The sequence below is a fragment of the Varanus komodoensis genome, unplaced genomic scaffold (genome assembly GCF_004798865.1).
Source record: "Varanus komodoensis strain SLA01 unplaced genomic scaffold, ASM479886v1 scaffold29_1, whole genome shotgun sequence".
In the NCBI taxonomy this organism is placed as follows: Eukaryota; Metazoa; Chordata; class Lepidosauria; order Squamata; family Varanidae; genus Varanus; species Varanus komodoensis.
The window spans coordinates 10733985-10754389 of NW_025335759.1; the positions used below are offsets into that span (position 1 = coordinate 10733985).

Sequence of the window (20405 nt, forward strand, 5' to 3'; positions counted from 1 at the left end):
CGAGCGGGTGCGGAAACCAAAATGGACCCTGCGGAGCGGGGAGCGGAAGGAGCAGCTCCGGGGCGAGGGAAGGGCCGGCCCGGGAGTCCCCGCTGGCCGGGGCGGCCGCCTCCGCCAAGCCGCTAGTCCCTGTGGCTCGGCCGGGGGTCAGCGGCTTGCGGCCTTGACGCAGAGCCCGTCCGCCGAGCGCACGAGGAGAGGCCTGCCGGGAGGACCGTGCAAGCCCGGCATCCCGCCGGGCAGGAAGCCGCGGGCGGGACACGCGTGCGGCGGCGTCCTCCTCCCCGTGCTCCCCCGCGGCTGGTTTGCGTAGGCGCGCGAGCGGCCCAGGATGCCCCCTCCGGAAGTGCGCCCGGGCTCCTTGAAAGCCACCCCAGTGGGTGGCGCTCGCCTGCCTTGTGGAAGTGGGGCTGGCGCGGCCGCCGGGGCTCCTCGCGGGGCTCAGGCTGCGAGGGGCCACCTGCCGGGAGCCCCTCAGAGCAGGGGAAGACGGTCCCTGGAGGGAGGAGCCGAGTGGCACAGCACGTGCCGGCTGTGCAGACGGTCCCAGGATTGCTCCCGCATCTCCAGATCGGGCTAGGAAAAAATCCTGCCAGGAAACCGTGGAGCCCTGCTGCTGCTGCCGGTCAGTGTCAGCTCTGCTGGGCTAGGGGAACTGGCGATCTAACCCTGCATAAAGGCAGTTGGAAGCAGGGAGCAAATAGGATTGGCTTGTCTGTTTATTAGAGTTATATTCCCCCTAAAGTGGCTTACATCCATTTCCTTTTCCTGCTGATCTTATCTTGCCTGATCCCCACAACAACAACCCTGTGAGGCAGGGTTGTGACGGAGAGTCTGTGACTGGCCCAAAGGCATCCAGCTGACTCCATGACCGAGTGTGGACTAGAAACCCCGACCTGTGCTCTTAACACCACGTTGGCTCTCAAGGCTTTGCAAGGGAGAGCTGGAGACATGCAGGCTGCCCCAGGGGAAGCAAGTACCCTTCCAAAATGAGTTGGGCTCCTTAAAAGTTTTTTTTCCTGGTATTTGAGAACATTTTTTGCTCTGCATCTGACTTTGTGTGGGGCTGTGGCTTGTGCTACATTTTGGAGTCTGCTATGGCTGCTGGTTGGGAATCAGCAGTTGTAGGAAACTTCTTTCTACGAATGCTGAATGGCAGCCGCTCCCTGAGGCTTCCCCCTGAAGTCTTCCCTGCATTACCTGAAGATGCCACTGGGGAGTGAATCCAGGACTTTCTCCATGCAAAGCATGTGCTACAGCCATTCCCTGTACTTGGTCAAACAGCTGGGTGTGTCTCTTTGAGCCCCGCACTGGAAGCTTTATGCCAGTGGCCTTCTGGCACAGGTGCACATGCTCCAGCCACTAACCCAGAAGCAAAGTAGGGCCTCAGGTGGGTTTGAGTCTGTGGCCCAGAGCTGCTCCAGTCCTTTTCATAGCAGCTGCCTAGCAAAATCAGTCACTAGGCAAATTTAGTGGCCTTTTCTCCGGGCTTTCAGAGCAGAGCCTTTCCTTGCGGGGGAGGACAGCATCTGAGCTGTCAGTCTTCGGATGGTTGTGCAGGAGGATTTTGCAGTGCAGTTTGCCATGCGCAGGAGTGCAAAAAGTAGCATCTGCTGAAAAATCTTTCTGTTCCACCTGATTCCGCTCTCTCGATTTAAATGGAGCTGGTTGGGGTGTGCATGTTTTGAAGAACACAGGCCAATAACTGGTAATGAGGGGGGCAAGGTGCCTCAGAAAATCGGGGACTTGACAAACAGTTTCCTCCTTCCTAGTTCCTCACCATGGGCAACGTTCTGGCTGCCAGCTCCCCAGCGCCCCCCTCGGCAGTGCCTGGGCCAGGCTCTGGCTTGGTGTCGGTGCCACCTGGCTTTTCGATGCCCCCGGTCAGCGGGCTGGTTCCCCCACCACAAGATCGCACCACTGAGGACAAGTGCGACCAGCTTCCCAATCCTGGCACTTTTGAGGAATGTCACCGTAAATGCAAAGGTACGGAGTTCTTCTGCACTTGGCAACATCTGACATGGGGTGCTCCTCACCCTCAGTCCGAAGCTGGGAAAAAGAAGTCCACGCTCGCCTCTGACGTCGACTCACACATTGTTAAATGCATGCTGAGTCTCCCCAGATGCATCTTTAGAACTTATTAGCTGGTCCCTCATGTTCAGACCCTGGTACCCTTCTGCAACTGTGTGCATGTGTGTACGTTTATGTCCCACATTTCTTCTACCATGGAACTCGAAGCAGCATCCACGGTGGTGGCCAGGTAGCCCATTCTTCATGCATAACAAGACCCAGGTGTGTCATGTGTCTTCACATCATGTCCTGAAGGCATGGAAATAAGAGGATGTTCCGAGAGCAAGACCTCCTCAGAATTGTGTGAATCCCAGTTTCCATTTTGAAGGCCTTTGTTCAGTCTTACTTGGAAGGTCAGCTTTAGAAAACCGAGCTTGTGGCCGTCCAGATATTCTGGCTTGCAGCTCTCAGTTTCCCTGGCTGTTGGCTGTATTGGCCAGAGTTGATGGGGGCTGAAGGCCAAAGTATGGAGGGCCACAGGTGGGCCTCCTGCCCTGGTATAGTAGCAAAGAAAGACCTGCTAAGGTGCACCCAGTTCAAATTTTGTCTTGGCCATGAACTTCCTAGCTGAGCTAGGCTATGCCCCCCTTTTTCTGATTCAGCCCCTAAGTCAGGGCTGTAATATGTTGGTAGTGATATTGACCTCCTTTGCAGACTTTCTGTAGAATGCCTGAAATTTTTTTTTGAGCACCTTCCTTTCTTAGATCTGTGGTTTTGATTAGGTTATTTTATTGATTATTTTCTCGTAGTGTTTGAGTTTGTATTTCATTAATGCATGTTATTGTAAGGCTATGCAGTGTTTTAAAATTAAAAGACAGTATATAAATGTTTACATTGCATATTTACTTTTTGTCAGCCGCATTGGTGCTTGCGATGGCCAGTGGTTCTGTCCCCATTTGGGCTCCTGTCCAGTCGCTGATGAGGTCGAGGCTGCTTTAGCAACAGGAAAGCTTCTACTTTAAGGAAAGGCCCTGGGGGATGTTCATATGGTACATCAACTATTTTGACTGAGCAAATGATGACAAAAACAGGAAGCATTATAAGTAGACTTTGCCCTGCATTTTGAGAAATTACAAAAATGTGACCGAATCGTGGGCAGAACCTGTCCGCCATCAGCCTGTGAGAATTCTGCAAAAGAGAACGTGAATGTGTTGATTGCTTTTCCGTTTGTTTCTCTCTACAACTGACATTTGGAGAACAAACCCTGTTTAGACAGAAAAATAGTCCTATGATTCTCAACATGGGTCAGTCAACTTATTGCATCTCATTTGAGCCTCACAGCTGTGTGAGGCTGGCTGGGAGTGAGGCTTGTAGCCAAGTGGGGATCTGAGCAAGCATTTCCCACCCCAAAAGTCAGCCCTTCAGTTGGCCCTGGTTTCCTCTGTGGAAAGCCCTTGGATCTCTCTCTCGGCCAAGGGAAGTTCAGTAAGACGCAGTGTGATTCGTGCTCACCCAAGCCTGCCTTTTTCGTGCTCTTCCAGAATTATTCCCCATCCAAATGGAGGGCGTGAAGTTGACAGTGAACAAAGGTCTCAGCAACCACTTTCAGGTAAAAGTGATTCATGTTTTGCCTACAAGCTACTTGGAGGGTCTGTTTTGGAATTTCTGACGAAACTGTAAACCGTGATTTGTGGAACTACGCATGAGCAGGGACGAGCTCCAGGCTGCCACACTGCTTACAAGAGGAGCAGATTCCGGTCCTGAGCAGTAGCAAACCATGGTTTGTTTGGTTTAGATGCAATAGTAAACCTTGGTTTGTGTCAACCAAGGGCAGAATTGCATTACGCAAGGGTATCAATCACTAGGGGTCTGGTTCAGTCAAGGCACCTCACTAGAAATTGGAGAGCACTTGGGAGGAAATGAAACCAAGCGCGCATACAGTGGATTGAAGGCAGTGGTGGGACAGGGAAGCAAAATATAAACAAGTGAGAGAGAGCTCCTTTTCCGTGCTGACCTTGGCTCCCTGCCTTGGCCAGGGGATGCTCCAAGTGCCCCCACAGCTGCTTGGCAAGAAATGCATCAGTGTTCCTCTCCAGGCCAGGAACAAAAGACAATGCCTCCAGCTATATATTTTATTAAATCCTTCTCTCCCGCTGCTCCATGCAGCCAATCACCCCCTCGCTGTCCTGGGTGGTGTAGCAGCTTCAGGAAGGCAAACAGTTTTGTTCTCCCAGCAAAAGCTGTTCTTGTCTAGAGATTGACTTGGGAAGGCAGCTTCAATGCTACCTGTCGAACTTGACAGCCACTCCCCATCCAGTGCAACCAGGAAGAGGAGGGATGTGGATCCAGCAGCCTGCCGGGCTTCCTCGTGCATCACCAAGCCCTGGTGTGGCTCTGTGTCCACACCGGTTTGAAAGGTACTGGCATCCTGAGAAAGTTGGTCCGGTGCTTACCTCCCTTTGAAGGAAGGGGCAAGCACTGGAGCCTGCTAAGAAGTTGCGCCTCGGATTTGTGTGCTTCCCACCCGCGTAGCCCACTGGATAGCTGCTCCGTGGTGAGGGAAGGCAGGCACAGCCCAAGTGCTCACAGGCACCGGTCCCGTCATTTCGCATATTCAGGGATGAGCCCTTTCCTTGGAAAGGCCTCCTGGGACGAGGCCTTGCGGAGCTTTTGCTCCTGCTTTAGGGAAGGAGGGCGAGTTAGACCAGGAAAATGTCGCAAGCATTATATTCCACCTTAGCACGTTAGCGGCTGTGTCAGCCACTTGCCTGCCCAGTGTGGATTTGCCTGCTTAGGTCTGTGTGCTGGTGATTTGTCACGCATCAGCCTGCTGGGTGAAAGGAAGGACTCCTGATGGTTTTTTGCTTTTAAAGTGTGGTCGCCTGGAGGCACTCTTTGCTCACCACAGCTGATCAGTAGCCATTTCCCTGCGGCTGTTCCATGCATTTCTCTCCTTCATCAGGTCAATCATACAGTGGCTCTCAGTACAGTCGGCGACTCCAATTACCACTTTGGCGTGACCTACGTAGGGACAAAGCAGCTGAGCCCCACAGAGGTAAGCTTGCCGGGGGGCGTGTGGGGACACTCCTGTGCATCTTGGGTAGCTTGGCTCTGCTTGGCTGAGAGGCCGCGCTCCTCTGGGCTGGGCCTCCTGTCCCCTGCACAGACCTGCCTGGTTGTTGAGGCCATCCTCCAGCCCTAAATGCACGGGGGAGTGGCTCTCGGAGGTGGCGCTTTCCTCCTCGCAGCGCCGTGCTGTGACATCACCTTCCTTTGGTAACTTGCTCGTCGCCTGCCCTCATTTCATTGCAGCAGCAAGTTACAATTTTCCCTGAAAGTGCATTGAATGGCCAGTAGCCGAGGGACCCTCGCTCTTCGTATTTTCTCTCACCGCCGCTAGTTCGGATGCTGCTCTTTTATGGCGCTAACCTGAGTTGCATCTCATGGACCCGCAAGAGCCACCTGGTTGGCCGAACTGGCAGAACGCGGGCTAGAAACGCTCCGGATGGACTGAGCCCTCTTCTCCCTCTTCCTCTCCTTGCTCTCGCAGGCCTTCCCCGTGCTGGTGGGCGACATGGATAACAGCGGCAGCCTCAACGCACAGATCATTCACCAGCTCACTAACAAAGTTCGCTCCAAGGTGGCCTTTCAGGTACAGGCTCTTGGGCCAGGCTCCTCTTTCCCCTCCCGCAGGGACTCCATCGCTGCTGCCTCTCCTGGGGAAGCTGCAGCGACACCCTGCAGGAACCTGGGGCTGTGACTTCCAGCAGCACCGGCCAGCATGGCCAATGGTTAGCAAAGCTGGGAGCAAGGCGAGCCTGGAAAACTGCTCAGTGCAAACAAGCTTGGGTTGGATAAGCCCCTGGTACAACTTGCTGCATTCACATGGGGGCGGAAGGGAACGTTTTACCCAGGGGATGCCTCTTGAGTGTGCTAACTAGCACTCAGTCTGACACTTTCCCATGGGCACGGTGTGCCTGAGCACCACCCGGGGCACGCACGGTCTCTTAACGCCGGCTACACGTGTTGGTGTGGGCTGTTCGCAGCTGGGTTTTTGCTGGGCGCATCCCCATCGCTGAGCGATCCCCCTTTGACTGGCTGTAAATCCCTCATTCCAGACAAGGTCGAAATAAAACCTTCCCTCCCTCCACAACCGAGTCTCTTCTTCCCTCCCTCCCTCACATTCCAGACGCAGCAATCAAAGTTTGTGAACTGGCAGGTAGATGGTGAATATCGAGGCTCCGACTTCACTGCCGCCGTCACGCTAGGGAACCCCGATATTTTAGTGGGCTCAGGTGAGAAGGCGCCTTCCTTCACCTCTTTCTCATGCTCACATGTCTGTCCTAGCAGTCTCGTTCAGCTGGGTGGGTCGACCTCCCAGGTGCTGACCTGTCTCCTCCTCTGCTCCCCAGGGATTCTCGTGGCGCACTATTTACAGAGCATCACTCCATGCTTGGCGTTGGGCGGGGAGCTGGTGTATCACCGCCGCCCTGGAGAGGAAGGGACCGTCATGTCGCTAGCTGGGAAATACACAGGTACCGACCTCTTGTGCCAGCTAGACATACACAGATGGGCCTAGTCTAACCATCCCTCTCTGCTCTCTGTGATGCATCGCCTCACCTGGATGGGCCCATGCTGAGCTCGTCTCTCGGAAGGAACCCCAAAAGAGCTGAGCTGCTGCTTTCACTCCCTCCCTCACTCAGATTTCACAGCAGCAAAGGGAAAAATCAGAACATCCCTCTTTGCTCTATCCCGGTCCAGGACTCCTATCTTCTTAATCCGTGGAGGAGGATTAGAAACAGGATCATGTTTTGGTTCTCTTTGAAATCTACTTCGATATGCATCTAGTTATTGATATGTAACAAACAAAACCCACCGTATATTTTACACACCAGCTCTCTGCACCTTCCCTGCCTCACCTTGCTCCAAACCACATGCTTAATTTGGCAGGGCCCTGGGGAAGTCTTCCTTGCCCCGCAGTGACGTGTGTTCACAGGTATCCTGCCTCTGAGTATGGAGTTAGGAATACCCTAACTCAGAAGTGCAGGCAGGGTCAAACTGTCTGCTTGGGGCTTTGACTTCCAGAGAGTGAGATTTGCGTGTTGATTTTCTGCAGCACCTAACTGGATTGGGACCCTGACAGTCGGGCAGGCAGGAGCGCATGCCACATACTACCACAAAGCTAGCGATCAGGTCAGTTGCCTTTTGGATGGGGAGGAATACAGTGAATTAAACGCCTCCCTCACATGCCTGTTCGTTCTTAAATGCAGAGATGCAAAATGCCCGGTGACCGTTCAAAGGCATAAAAGCAGTGAGTGGGACTCGCCTCTGCTGCAGCTCCAGGAGAGCAATTTCTCCTCATGCTCGTCTTCGTTAGAGCCCACTCTCCAAATGCTTTCCTGGGGGTGGGCGGACCAGCTCGTTGTGGACTTCTGCCCACTTGACCCCCGCTCGATCGCTCTTTGCTGGTGGATGCAGGAAGGATTTTCATCGGGAAGACAGTGAAGAGCAGGCCAGGAACCGTTCATGGCTGCCTGAAAGGACTGCCTTCTCACGCTTGTCTTCGCCGGCAGCTCCTGCTCTCTGCCTTGCCGCCGCCCTGCTTGCTTGGCAGAGAGCGGCAGGCCAGAGGGCAGTGCCTCCCAGGGGCCCTTCTTGCAGCAGGGGGAGTGCAGGCGAGCGAGCAGGGGGCAGTGGCGAGGGGAGGAGCAGCTCCGGGGGGGGGGCAGGTGTCCAGACCCAGTGCTGGCCCGGCCCTCGGTTTTCTGACCCGGCACGGAGGTCTTTCGTTCTCAGTGGTCTGCCGGGGAAGCCCTGTCACCACCTGAAATGTAGCGCTGCTTTAATCGGCCGTGTTGCCGTTTTGTCTCGTCTCGCGCTCTTATCCCTGGGTGCCTCGCCTAGGCAGGGCTGGGAAGGGCGTGCGCGTCACAGCCGGCCACGGCTGCAGCCGCCTGTGGCTCCCCGAGCCCTCATGCGCTTCCCTCCCCCGCCCCCTGCCCCTCCAGTTGCAGGTGGGGGTCGAGTTTGAAGCCAGCACCCGCATGCAGGACACGAGCGTCACGTTTGGGTACCAGCTGGACCTCCCCAAAGCCAACCTGCTCTTCCGAGGTAGGCGAGTCGCCCCCGCCCCGCCGCGAGGCCTTCGCTCTCCAGCGTCCGCGGCCGCGGCCTGACCGCGTCTCCCCTCCTCTCCCTCGCAGGCTCGGTCGACAGCAACTGGATCGTGGGGGCGGCCCTGGAAAAGAAGCTCCTCCCGCTGCCCCTCACGCTGGCCATGGGCGCCTTCCTCAACCACCGCAAGAACAAGTTCCAGTGCGGCTTCGGCCTCACCATCGGCTAATCCGCGCCCGCGTGCCCCTGGCCCTCCCGCCTGCGTCCGTGCTCGGCCCGCAGGGGCCTCCGTGGGGCACGGGGGGAGCCCAGAGACGCCGGCGGGCAGGACGGACTGAGCAGTGAGAGCGCCCCCCTCTCTCCCCTCCCCACCCACAGGAGCAGGTCGCCAGTTCCCTGAGGTGGCGTTGCTGGGTGGGATGTGGGGCACGAGGCTCCCGGGCTTCTGCCCCGAGGTACGGTTTCCGGAAGCCAAAGCACCCGTGATCGGCGCGGCTGCTCTGCCTGCTTCTGCCACTAGGGGGGGTCGCGTTGGGCGCGGGGGGAGCATGCCATTCTCTCAGAACCGGTGGCCACTGACGGGCCCGGGGCTGGTGGGTTTAGCACAGGGCTAGGGTCCCCCTACCCAGAACTGGGGAGGACGGCTGTGCCCTTCTGTGTGCCTCCCCTCCTCTGCCCTGCTCCCCTTTTCCGTTCAGAGAGAATCTTCCCTCCCCTCCCCTCCCCTCCCGTCTCCTTCCTTCCTTCCTTCCCCCAGGAGGGACACGCGCACCTTTGACGGTTTTGTGAACGTGCCCGAGCGACCGGGCCTTGCCTTGCGGGCCTTAATTCCCACCCCAGAAAGCACGCCCGCCTGCCTTCCCGTTCAGTGTCCCTGGAACGATTTCACACCTGCGCCAGCCCTCCCTTTTCTACCTACCTTCATTTTTTTAAGGAGCCCCATCATTCTTGTCCCGGTTTTATTTCCCGTTCTCCGGTTGCCTCCGCTTCTCTGCGCTTGCGGCTGCTGCCAGCGCCAAGTTTAGCAGGGAGTACCTCGCTTCTCTGCTGGATGTCATGGCACTGTTTTTTCGCCTGTAACCACTCATCTTCCTCCCCCCACGAAAAAAGCCCTCCTTCCTGTCCGGTTCACGGAGCAGCTCAGCAGGACCATCCACAGAGCGAGAGAGAGAGATGCGCGCGCACCGGCCCCGAGCGTCTGCCACCGGCCCCCCCTGCGGAGACCGGGGAAATCTCTGCATGCCCTCCTCCCCTTTTGCCTCCAGAGACTGAGTGTAAATCATGTTTATAAGTTATGGGAACGAAAGGATCTTTTACAGAAGAAAAACAAAAGCAAAAACACACACACCAACCACACCACCCTGCAAGGTGAGCGCCGCCTCCCTCTTCGTGAAAAGTTGGGAACATCTGGTTTCAATTAAACAAAACCCACAACCACCTGCCACCCTTTCTCCCTGCGTGCTGCTGTCGTCTTTGCTAGCCCCGCCTAACTCGAGGAGGAGTGCTGAGCTCCCCTCGGCCCGAGAGCCAACTCCCCCCGGAAGCGGCCTGGAAGCGTGGCGTGCGGGCGGATGGATGGCCCCGCTTGCGAGCGAGCATCAGTGCAGTTTCACACCGGGAGTGGACGCTCCGCTCTCCCCAGTCAGCTCTTGCCAGGAGCGCCCTAGGAGGTGACCGGTGGACTGTTGGTTGCTTGGAGCAGGCGAAGGGACTCGGGCAGCGGGGTGTCCCAGAGGAGCAGGCCCACGAGGGGCGGGTGCCGTGCAGCAGCTGTCTGCGGAGTCCCGCAAGAGAGAACGAGGACAGTCTGGGCATCTGGTGCCTGTGGCCTGCCTGTCTCTGTCTAGGCCAGCTGATCCAGCCTCTCCTCCTCCGCCTGGGCACTTTTAGCCTGGCTCTGCAGAGGCCCGCTCTGGCTGGCTGGCTGGCTGGCTGGCTCGCCTGCCTGCCTTTGGGCACTGGAGTGCAATGCTGCTCTCCCAGCGTGCACGCGCTCTGCAGTGGGTGTTCGAAGAGGGCAAAATGGTAGGCCTTGCGTGCATTTAGAAAAAGCACACCTGGCTAGCTAACTTGGAACAAGTGGCTTGAGGAGACGTACCATTGAAGGGTTTCGTTAGACTCTGCCTTGAGCAAGGACTGGTATTTGTAACAACACCCCAGGTCTTAGAGGTTAAAACTTTAAGTGCCCTCCCCACCCCTGCCCAGGGACTCTGAGCTTTATGGACAGCCATTTGGCCTGTTTCAAGCTGCGGCCACAGTGTTTTGTGATATTTGAACCCAGGCAGTGTGTGTGACGTGCGGCTTAAGCAGCCCCCGCAGAGCCCATGGCCTGTCCAGGGGTTATGGGTTTAGCCTTTCCCCACCCTGGCTCAGATGACATGACAACCGGTGCTCATGGCTCAGACATGCAAGCATTGCCTGGCACGGGGTCCCAGCTCACTGAGGTGGCGATCATACAAAACGGGCAATCGTACTGGTTTTGGCACTTGGGTGTGATTTAAAGGAGAGCCACCGGCGGACAGGCCCAGCTCTGCTGAGGTTGAACACTAACCAGTAAGAAAACAGGTTGCTGAAAAGTCCTTTTCCATTTCAAGCTCAGCAGGGGGAAAGATCAGCACCATTGTGGAACCTGCGCAGTTGTGTGTCCAAGAGTATTGTGCGCTGGGCCAGCTGCTTTCGGTTCTGCTGCTTGCTTTCAGAGTGGGAATCACTGAAGGTTTAATGGCTTGCTGGCACCAATAAATGGCTCTTTTTAATCATGCCTAGCAGAGTCTTAAGGTGACGAAGGGCGAGAAGCTGAGCAAGTCAGCCGTGGTTCAGTTTGGATGCCAGGAAGTACTTCCGGAGGGTTAGGACCCCTAGGGTATACAGTGGGCTTCTGTGGGAGGTGGTTGAAGCCCCGTCAGTGAGGGTGTTCAAGGATGGGCTGGGCAGGCACATGGTGGGCATGTCATGAGCGGAGCCATCTGGAGCCGGGGTCAGACTAGATGGCCCAGGAGGCCCTTTCTGACTCGCTCTGTTTGTGTGTTTCCAAGTCTTCTCCCCTGACGGCCCTGTGCCCAGGAGCTTCACAACAGTAGAAATGATGGTGCAATCTATGTTCAAGGAGAGGACAGAAACGGAGAAGTCTGTCCCTTAATAGAACAGCCCATCTCAGCCTCTCAAAGACCTGGCGATGGAAGTAGAGCGGCTGCCATTTGCACGTGCGCAGAGGGGCAGGTTGCTCGCTCCCTGTTGGGGCAGCCTCTGGAGGACGGACGAGCGAGATGGCCTTTGCCTTCCACGCTCTCTGCTTCTGGGCCTCCCCTGCTCCCAGGCCTGTTATCCACGCCAGCAGACAGCTTGGAATTCACCTCTCGGGCCGGGCAGAGTCCAAGGGCCCAGCGTTGCGCAGAGGGCAAGACGGTGTCGCTGCCTTTGCATGTAACAGCCGTTCCAGGAGGAATTTGGACCGAAGGTGCGGTGCTGTGCTTGTCTACGGCTTAGGTCAGGGTGCTGCACTTCAGGCCGAGGGGCCAGATTTGGCCCCGTGATGTTCCACGTTTGGCCCCAACCCTTCACAATGGCCAGTCACTGCTCTTGAGAGCTGCATGCTGGAGCGGAAGATTCGTACTGGTGGACACACTGTCGGGGGGCCCCAGTGCACTACAACTGACCGGCTACCTCAGAGAGATTCCTAGGAAGCTCCAGGAAGCAAGTCCTGGTAAGGAAGCATGGTGTAGTGGTGAGAGTGCAGGATGGGGACTCAGGATCTGGGTTCCAGTTCCTGCTCAGCCCTGGAGCCAAGTGGATGACTTTGGGCCAGTCACAGACTCTCAGCCCAGCCCACCTCACAGGGTGGTGGTTCTGGGGAAAAGGCTGAGAGCAGCGGGAGGAGGAGGATGTAAACCACTTTGCTCGTTTATAGTAAGGAAGAAGCGTGAGACAAAGGTAATACGACAGGCAGACTCCGGGAACGGGAAGTTCACAATAACCGCAAGCCTGAAGTACAAGCGGATGCAGCGGCAGACCTTCCCGGAGCGCCATCCGCGACCTGCTCCGTCCCCTTCCCGGCTGCAGAAGAGGCGCAGCTCGAGGGGGAGCCCCCAAGGCCCCCTGCTCGCGTGGCGTCGGGGGGCCACCGCGTCCGCGGCACGGAGCCGCCAGGGGGGCCCGGGCCCCGCAGCGCGAGGGCGGCCCCTGCTCCTCGGGGCTGCACGGGGCGCCGAGCCAAGCCCGGGGCGCCTCCCGGGAGGGGGGCCGGCAGCCTCGCTCCGCCGCCTCTCGCCCCTCGCCCGGCTGCGCGCCCCACTGCACGGGCGCCGGCCGGGCCCCGGTCTGCCGCGGACCCGGCTGCAATCGCGGCGGGGGCAGCCCGGGGGGGCCGTTGCCCCCCTTCCGGGCCCGCGGAGGCGCTCCGGGCGCCCTGGACCTTGCGCGTCGCGGGGAGCGGCCCCTCGTTCGAGGATGCGGCGGCGCTGATGCAGCAGCGTCGCGAGCGTTGTTCGCCTTCCCGGCCAAGCCCCTTTGCGGCGGCAGGAGGCCGGGGGCCTGAGCTGAGGAGTGCCCGGGACCCCCGCGAGCGGCCCCTTCATTCCGGGACTGACGCCCCCTTTCTTCTGGTTTCCAGGGCCTGCCTTCGCCCCACCAGGATGCTCCGGACCCCGCTGCTGCTGCTGCTTGCTCTTGCCCTCTTCGGTGGTGAGTGAGTCTCTCGGCCCCCGGAGGAAGGGCTGGAGTCCCAGCCTTTTAATTAGAGTTCGTTAAAACTATGCGCCACCCCTCCATCTAGCAACATATTCCCTCGGCCTCCAACCTCAGCACTGTGCCTTTTTCATCTTTTATTGTTCTTATGAAAAGGTGACAAAATTTAGATACAGTGTGAACAAACTATAATAAGGTACGATACAGACACATAAAAATTTTAAAAAATATAAGGTTTATTTATAAAATAAGACTACAAATACAACATATTTAAATTGTGAGGTGGTGGAAAGGCATATAGCAAACTTACTATTACGTATTATTCCAAAAGTGTATTCCAATAAATGGCTTCTTTTTATATGGAAGATTTTCTGAGCCCTTAGAAAGCAATTTAATCTACTTTCTACTTCATCCTTAACCACCCATATACTTTAATCTTTTTTATTTTGATTCCTCTGTCCTCCTCCTATATTATTTTCATTTGTGAATCTCCTTTTTGGATGCAGAACTGTTTGTGAGGAAGCACATCTGCAGAATGTGAGAATTCCCATAAAAGGCGATGCAAATATTCGCTACAGTTAATAATCTTACCATTAGGTGTGCATCCACCCAAGTCAATTTGTTCTTTTAAATATCATTATATAAAAATTGCTTGGAGGGAAGTCCATGGCATTAATGTAGCTAAGAACAGATGAAAAGATGAAAAAAAATGTATAAAGTCCTGGGCAAATAAAAAAACGGTTTCCTTGCTTGGTTCCAGAAGGATACATGGCTCAAAGAGGGTTGCCAGGAGCAGTGAGATCAGAGTTCCATGAGGTGTGGGGCCAGCACTGGGCAGTCCCCGTGGTCACTGCCTAGCCCCCCTCTGCAACTTTAGGGTAGCAACGTATGCGCCCTCCGCAGATGGTCTCAGCAGGCTTCCCATGGAATACATCTTGTGGGAAATAGGCAATCCTCGTGCAATTCCATATTTTCATATCAGCCCTTCATACCAAACTGCTTCCATTCATTCATAAATATGTGGGAGTAGCTGATCCAAATGAGAGGTCGTATTTGATACTTGCCAAAAGCAAAACAGTGTTTTGACAGCTACACCTCTAAGTCACGGAGCGAGGTTGTTTCTCCCCGTTCCCTTGCTCAAGGGCAAGAGGAATCCCCCAGAACGGTCTCCTGCAGGGCCTCTTTGCTTCCCACAGGTTTCCAGGCCTCCTTTCTAAGCGATGAAGCTCCCACGCTGCACCTGGAGCGGTTCTGCGACACCATCCAAGACTACCTAGACAAGATCTCCAAAGCCACTGGCGATAACATGGAGCCCATCTGCAGTTTGGAACTGAGCAAGGAGATCAAGTGAGTGAAGAAGCTGGGCTCGGCTTAGACCAGCCAAGTCGCGTAAGATTCTTCTTCAGCGCCCCCCAAGCCCACCCCCCGAGCAAGCAAGGCTGGCGGCACTGCTTCGCCTGAAAGCCATGTTGACACCACTCATGGAACCGCTCCTAGGAACGGGGTGGGGGGGTGGAAGACAGTCCCCCTCCGTGCCTTTTCTCCAGAGGAGCAACTGGCCTGCCAGATGTTGTTGGAGTACAGCTTCCATCAGCCTCAGCCAGCAGAGCGTTCCTGAATGGTGAAGGATGCTGGGAGCTGTACCCAACAACATCTGGCCTGTCACCTGGTCCCCAGCCTTCCCAAACCTTCTGGCCTCCACATGCTTTAGACAGTTCCCAGCATTCCTGACCATTGGCCTTACTGGCTGAGACTGCTGGGAGTTGAGGTAGAAAACATCTGGAAGGCTTTCACTAAGCTGCTCTAAAGCTGCTAGTATCACAACAACAACAACAACAACAACAACAACTGCTACTACTGCCACATTTCATGACATTTCTATACTCCCCACAGTTGAAGCTCTGTGGGCGGTTCGCAATATTTAGGTCCCCCATCCAGATTTCAACCAAGCCTGACCCTGCTTAGCTTTCAAGATGAGGCAGGATCAGGCACTTCAGGCTCATGCTGCAAAGGGTTTATGGATACGGATACTCAGCCTAGTGACTGTATGAGGCTCTTCATGGTACTTCAGTGCTGCCTAGAAAGCTGAAATTCCTCTATGTGTCATCCAGTAGCCCGGAGGCTCACGATGGGATTTAGGTCCAGCTCTCCTTTGAACGGGGCATGAAGTGTACCATGTTGCAATGACGGGTCTTTTGATGCTAAAAGTTGTGCTGCACACCTTGTTGAAACATAGAAACAGCGCGAGTCAGAAGGGGTCTCCCAGGCCATCTAGTCTGACCCCCGGCTCCAGCCGGCTCCGCTCACAGATGCTCTAAGGTTTGATGCTCCACATTCTTTGAAGACGGCCAGAGTTGGGGTCTGCAGCGCGGTGGCTCTTACTTTCTTAGATCCCGGAGGCAGCATTTCACAGCCATGATAAAGGGGTGGCTTTTTCCTCCATGCTTTGAGTTGGAGGCCATCACCACTTCTTGGAGGTGAATTCCATACCTAGTGTGGTGTGAGGATGGTCTCGCTTTCATCTGTCCCACTAAGTCCCCTGCTGGGCCCTTGCGCGAGGTCAGGGGAAGACGAGAGAAGCGGGCCGGGGTCTGAATGTGCCGGACTGCTCCGTCCTTCCCACACCAACCTGCGGTTCCGTCCCCACAGCACCCGCATCCGCAACGGCATCCACGGTGCCCGGAGCTACCCGGGGAAGCTGCCGCTCGCCCTGGCACTCCAGCGCCTGCTGCGGGACGTTGCCAAGGAGCTGCAGGGGCTGAGGAGCAGGGTGCAGCCTTATGCCGACGACCTGAATCAGAAGGTGCAGGGCGGCGTCAGCTCGCTGCAGGAGCACCTGGCCCCGGTCGCCGGGGAGCTGCTGGAGCAGGTGGAGCTGCAGGTGCAGGCCCTGCAAGAGGCCGTCGCCTCGGGCACGAAGGAGCTGAGGCAGAAGGTGGAGGCTCTCCGGACCCAGCTGGGGCCGTTGGTGCAGGAGCTGAACGGCAGCATCGAGCAGCGCGTCCAGGACTTCCAGCAGGGGATGGGGTCTTTGGCCCAGCAGCTGCAGGGCCGCCCCAGCTGGGGGGTTCAACAGGCGCGCCATAACTGGTACCCCTACGCGGAGGACCTCCAGATCAAGGACCTCCAGGAGAAGGTCACGAGTGTCTAGCGTCCAGAATAATTTAAGAAACCTTTCGGGGGCAGCTGCTCTGGAAATAGCTCAGTGGGATGAGGAAGGAAGATTGCTGTGGCTTACACAAAAATCGTGAGCTTGGTGAGAGGAGAAGGGGTTGCAAGAGTCCCCCCACCCCGACTCTGTGACGCTGACCTCTGCCTGGAACCATGCACTGCAGAGGCCAATAAAATTTCTAGCCACTAGTGGGCCTTCTTGCCTTTGCGGCCTTCATGGGGGTGAGAGGATGGAGATGTGAGGAAAGAGGGAATCAGATTGGCAGGCAAGGGCCACTTTTAAAAAAAGAACTCAAAGTGGCTGACAGCAGCCCCCCCCCATCATATTCTGTCAACAACAACCCTGCGAGGTAGGCTGGGCTGAGAGAGTGGCTGGCGCAAAGCCACCCACTTGGCTCCATGACCGAGTGGGGACTTGAACCCGGATCGCCTGCCTCCCAGTCCCTTGCTCTTAGCCACTATGCCGCACTGGCTCTTTAGAGAAGGTCATGTTTTTGTTCAGATTGCCATGGCTGGGGCCAAGGAGTTTGGCTGCGGATCCAGCGCCCCTCTGAAGTCAAAAGACTTTGCTCACCAGCAAAATCTTCTGATGCAAAGTTGTATTCTGTGTGTGGTGTCCGCCTTGAATGTGACCCCACTAAGATCCAATGATGTGGGGAAACAGAATCAAGTTTCTCTCCCCATCTATTCCTGACCATGCATTAATATTGCATTTTTATCCTACCTTTTTTCCTCTTGCAAAAAAACTCCGGCTGGCTCACACTATTTTTCTCTTCCTTCTTTCATGTCCCCTGCTTAGTTCTCTCTTCCTAAACTAGGACATTCCTGAACATGAGCCTTTCCTTACGTCCTTCTTTAACTCCATCATTTTCCTTTGACAATTTATTCTCCCTAAGAGCCAACACAAATAAATTTGAGTCCTGCACTCAATACAGTCCTGGAGAAGAGAGGGGACAGTGTCTTTCTATGAGAAATGTTTCATAGAAAGCTTTGGCCATTGGGTGGTATAGAAATAAAAGGAAATAATGCAGTAAAATAAAACAATATGTACTCATTTGAGGTACTTGGGGTTTAGCCTGAGCCCTTATCCAGGCTTAAGTTTTCTTAGAAGGAGGCACTGGTAATGTATAGTGTTTATGAGATATTTACAGGCAGAGGATAAAGTAGGGGGAGTGAATATTCCATCATATGGCTAGGAGAGCCCTTGTTGCCGCAGGATTTCCCACAGAGAGCAAAGCTAGTTCTCCGTCTCATTTTCACGGCCAGGTGTCGCACACCCTGCCTTCCTGGTACACACAGATTTTAATTGCCCCCTTCTCTAGTAAAGGAGGCGAAAGATAAGCGCCCACTTGGCCACCCACCCTAGTGATCAACTGTGCCTTATCAGGTCTTAAGAAATAGGATCTGTGTTGCACAAAATGCCAGTTCTAGAGTTAAATAACCCAGGAATTGGCAAGGCCTGAATTGGAAGCCCAGTGCTTGGTTGTGCAAATTGAACAAACTAGTTTCTTATCTCGATCGCATCGCAACTCTGTTGGCAGTCATACAAAGCTGGTAGGAATCCTTCCCACTTTGTGACCCAGAGGTTCCAGGCTAGAATGGACGTTATAACACAGGTCAATTCTATATCCTTATGTATGTATGTATGTATGTATGTATTTAAACTTTTTATAACTCATTCGATTAGCCAGATGGGCTCCCGGAACAGTTTACAGGTAGCCTGTTCTAGCCAACACCCGGCTTCCACTGCACTCGCACATGCAGGATTATCTGATGCCACCCGGTTTTGCTTGTGCAACCTTTGTGTAGCCAGTGGCTTCTGCTGCAAGGTACTGAGAAAAGCAGAGGCTGAGCACGCAGCTCTGGAGAGCTCTCCTTTATTGCGGGATGTGGAGATGGGCTGCGAAAGCGACACCCATCATGTAATCGCCGGCCATGGCTCAGTCTCCCCCTTCGCACGGTTTGCCATTCAGGGGCTGGACGAAAGCACAGCTTCCGTTGCTGGTGCGAAACATTCATTGCCCTGAAGGAAAGATCGGGGCGTTTGCCCACTTGCGTAGTTCCTGCCTGTGCTCTCGAAGCACCTGCAGGAAGGGCGCCAGGTGAGGCTGCAGGCGCTCGCGGGCCCTCTCCAGTCCGTGCTGGCCCTCCCCCTGCCTCTGGTCAAGGTGGGGCTCGAGGGATGCCCAGCACGTTGGACTACCACGGATGTAAGCGGACAGCTCCCTCTAGCAGCCTCTCTTCCCACCTGGCGTCCAGTTCCTGCAGGCAGGGGGTGAGGGCGCTGTGCAGGGGCTTTGCGTATGCTTCCGCACCCTTCAGGATCGGTTCCGCGAGGGACTCCAATGGTTCATAGAGCACGTTTACTTTGGAGCACCCCTACTCTGTTCATTTCCTCCATGGAGTTCACGATTTTCTGTGTAACTCTGAACATTAACGCATTAAGCTGCTCACTGGCCTGCAAGGCTTCAGGGGATGAACTCTGCTTCCAGTTGTTGTCGCGCTTGTTTAATTTTAATTCGATAGTTCTCAGCTGGCTTCTGAAGTGGGGAAAAATACAGAGAAGTTGGGAAATTGGGCAATTGAGAAAGGGTACTTTAAGGGCAATGAACTGATAGCTCAGCAGCATGCAATCCATTGGGCAGAATGTATAAACAGGAAGCTTTTAATTAAAAGCACAGAATTTTTAGGGTTTCGCATTTCTATTCTGCCTTTCTTCCTCTTGCCAGGAACCCAAGGAAGCATGCAATAGTCCTGCCTCAACTCCATTTTAACCTCTCAACAAAATCCCTCTGAAGTAGGTTAGGCTGAGAGTGAGTGAGTGGTGATCTTCATGCCGAGTAGGGCTTAGAACCCGTACAGCCAAGTCTCCAGGCCCACCCTCTAAGCCCTTACACTGCAAACATTTTGCCTGGAGAGCTGACGCTGCAATCACAAATTAAACCAGAGAAATCCCATCTGGAAAAAATAAGCAAGCTCAAGAGAAGGCCAAGGAATGCAATAGCCTGGATTTTCCATAATAAATGTGTGGATGAAAGAGGCCTCTTGCAGAGGAAACAAGGTCTTGAAGACTTAAGCACTCTTGGGTTGAAAGGCTAGAGAGAACGTTTTTCACCTTCGCAGATCATGGTAAACTGGAAGTTAGGCAATTCCTCAGAAGATGAAATGCGGCTGGGAGAAACGCCAAGGGATAAGATTTTTTAAAGCAAATAAGCTGGTGTATAAATGTGTATAAATGCATATAAAAGGAAGGAAGGAAGGAAGGAAGGAAGGAAGGAAGGAAGGAAGGACAGACACGTAGATATGGAACACCTGGGAAATGGCTTTGGGATTCGGTCTCTGTCACTGCAGGCCATGTGATGCGGCTGCAAACAGGATTCATGTGAATTTAGGCTGCGTTAGTAAAGGCAGCTTGCTAGGCGTGAGAGCACCATACTGCTTTAATCAGCACCTTGTCCAGAGGACAAACTGGAATGGGTCCAGAGGAGGACAAGGAGCCTGCTCAGGGATATGGAAAACAAGTCCTGCGCAGAACAGTTGAAAGGACTGGGCATGTTTGGCTCAGAGGTATGTAAGACGGTGAGGGAACCCAGTAATAGTCTTCCTCTGAGTAGATGGGCTCCCGGCCCCTCTGGAGGCCTCCAGCCAGAGACCCTTGGCAATTCCCCCCCCCCCCCCCCGCTCTGGATTGCCTCCGCTAAGCAAGGGGGTTGTAAACAGTCTGCAGAGGCCTTCCAGCGTCCGGGATTCTAAACTGTCCGTATGGAGTCAAGCCAGGAGAGGGGCTTTTCCTGGCCTTCTCCCCCCTCACCTGGCATGGCTCCACGCAAAAGCGCTGCTCGGCACGGAAGTTGCACACGGATGCCCAGTGGAGGATGCGGTGGTATCATTCCCAGCAGTGGCAACCCAGAATGCTGCCTATTTAATGCCCCGAGGCCATGTGGCAGCCTCCCCGTAAATATTGCCCTTCAGCAGTCGCCCAGACAAGGCCGGGCACATCTTTGCCCAGCTGGGAGGTCCCTGTGGCAGGAAAAGGGGCGGCTGCTTTGCTCACTGAAGCTCCTGGCCAATCCCTGGATTTTCAAGGGTCGCCCATTTGTCAAGGAGTGCAATGGTGCACTTGCGCAGTTGCCCCTGAATGTGTGCGGCACATCGGTGAGCCTGGAGTTCGATGTCCCTCCATGATCAAAAGCCTGGGATACTGGAAGTGGCATCACTGCCGTGCTTGGCAGAGGAAGGTGAGAATGCGTAGAAACGGAGAAGAAGAGCAAGTCAGGAGGGACCTAATTTTCTAAACTGAACCCTACCCTGGCGCACATCCCTAACCCTAATATAGGGGTATAGTTCCATTGATAATAATGCGATTTTGAAAAAGCCTTCCCTGAGTAGCTTTTTCTGCGCAGCTCATCATTTCTGCCCATTCTAAA

The 20405-nt window shown here is 54.9% G+C and overlaps 2 protein-coding genes across 2 annotated transcripts; both read left to right on the forward strand.

Moving 5' to 3' along the window:
* Positions 1-400: 400 nt before the first annotated feature.
* Positions 401-9575, forward strand: TOMM40 (translocase of outer mitochondrial membrane 40). The gene is made up of 10 exons (XM_044435246.1): positions 401-625; positions 1773-1986; positions 3552-3619; positions 4973-5065; positions 5561-5662; positions 6200-6305; positions 6423-6545; positions 7127-7203; positions 8019-8121; positions 8214-9575. Exons 2-10 carry the CDS (start codon positions 1782-1784, stop codon positions 8351-8353), a joined length of 1017 nt encoding a protein of 338 aa, XP_044291181.1. The 5' UTR covers positions 401-625; positions 1773-1781; the 3' UTR covers positions 8354-9575.
* Positions 9576-11431: 1856 nt separating this feature from the next.
* On the forward strand, positions 11432-16879 carry LOC123025868 (apolipoprotein A-I-like). Its single transcript, XM_044434979.1, has 4 exons — positions 11432-11827; positions 12734-12804; positions 14004-14154; positions 15457-16879. The coding sequence occupies exons 2-4, from the start codon at positions 12756-12758 to the stop codon at positions 15956-15958; spliced, it is 702 nt and encodes a 233-aa protein (XP_044290914.1). The 5' UTR covers positions 11432-11827; positions 12734-12755; the 3' UTR covers positions 15959-16879.
* The last annotated feature ends 3526 nt before the right edge of the window (positions 16880-20405 follow it).

What these genes read in the sequence shown, in the direction of transcription:
- TOMM40 (XM_044435246.1), top strand. Translation starts at nt 1,782, where the DNA reads ATGGGCAACGTTCTGGCTGCCAGCTCCCCAGCGCCCCCCTCGGCAGTG. An exon ending in CGATATTTTAGTGGGCTCAG is followed by an intron (nt 6,306 to 6,422) that starts GTGAGAAGGCGC and finishes TCTGCTCCCCAG; the next exon opens with GGATTCTCGTGGCGCACTAT. An exon ending in GCTAGCTGGGAAATACACAG is followed by an intron (nt 6,546 to 7,126) that starts GTACCGACCTCT and finishes GATTTTCTGCAG; the next exon opens with CACCTAACTGGATTGGGACC.
- LOC123025868 (XM_044434979.1), top strand. Translation starts at nt 12,756, where the DNA reads ATGCTCCGGACCCCGCTGCTGCTGCTGCTTGCTCTTGCCCTCTTCGGT. An exon ending in TGCTCTTGCCCTCTTCGGTG is followed by an intron (nt 12,805 to 14,003) that starts GTGAGTGAGTCT and finishes TGCTTCCCACAG; the next exon opens with GTTTCCAGGCCTCCTTTCTA. An exon ending in GAACTGAGCAAGGAGATCAA is followed by an intron (nt 14,155 to 15,456) that starts GTGAGTGAAGAA and finishes CCGTCCCCACAG; the next exon opens with CACCCGCATCCGCAACGGCA.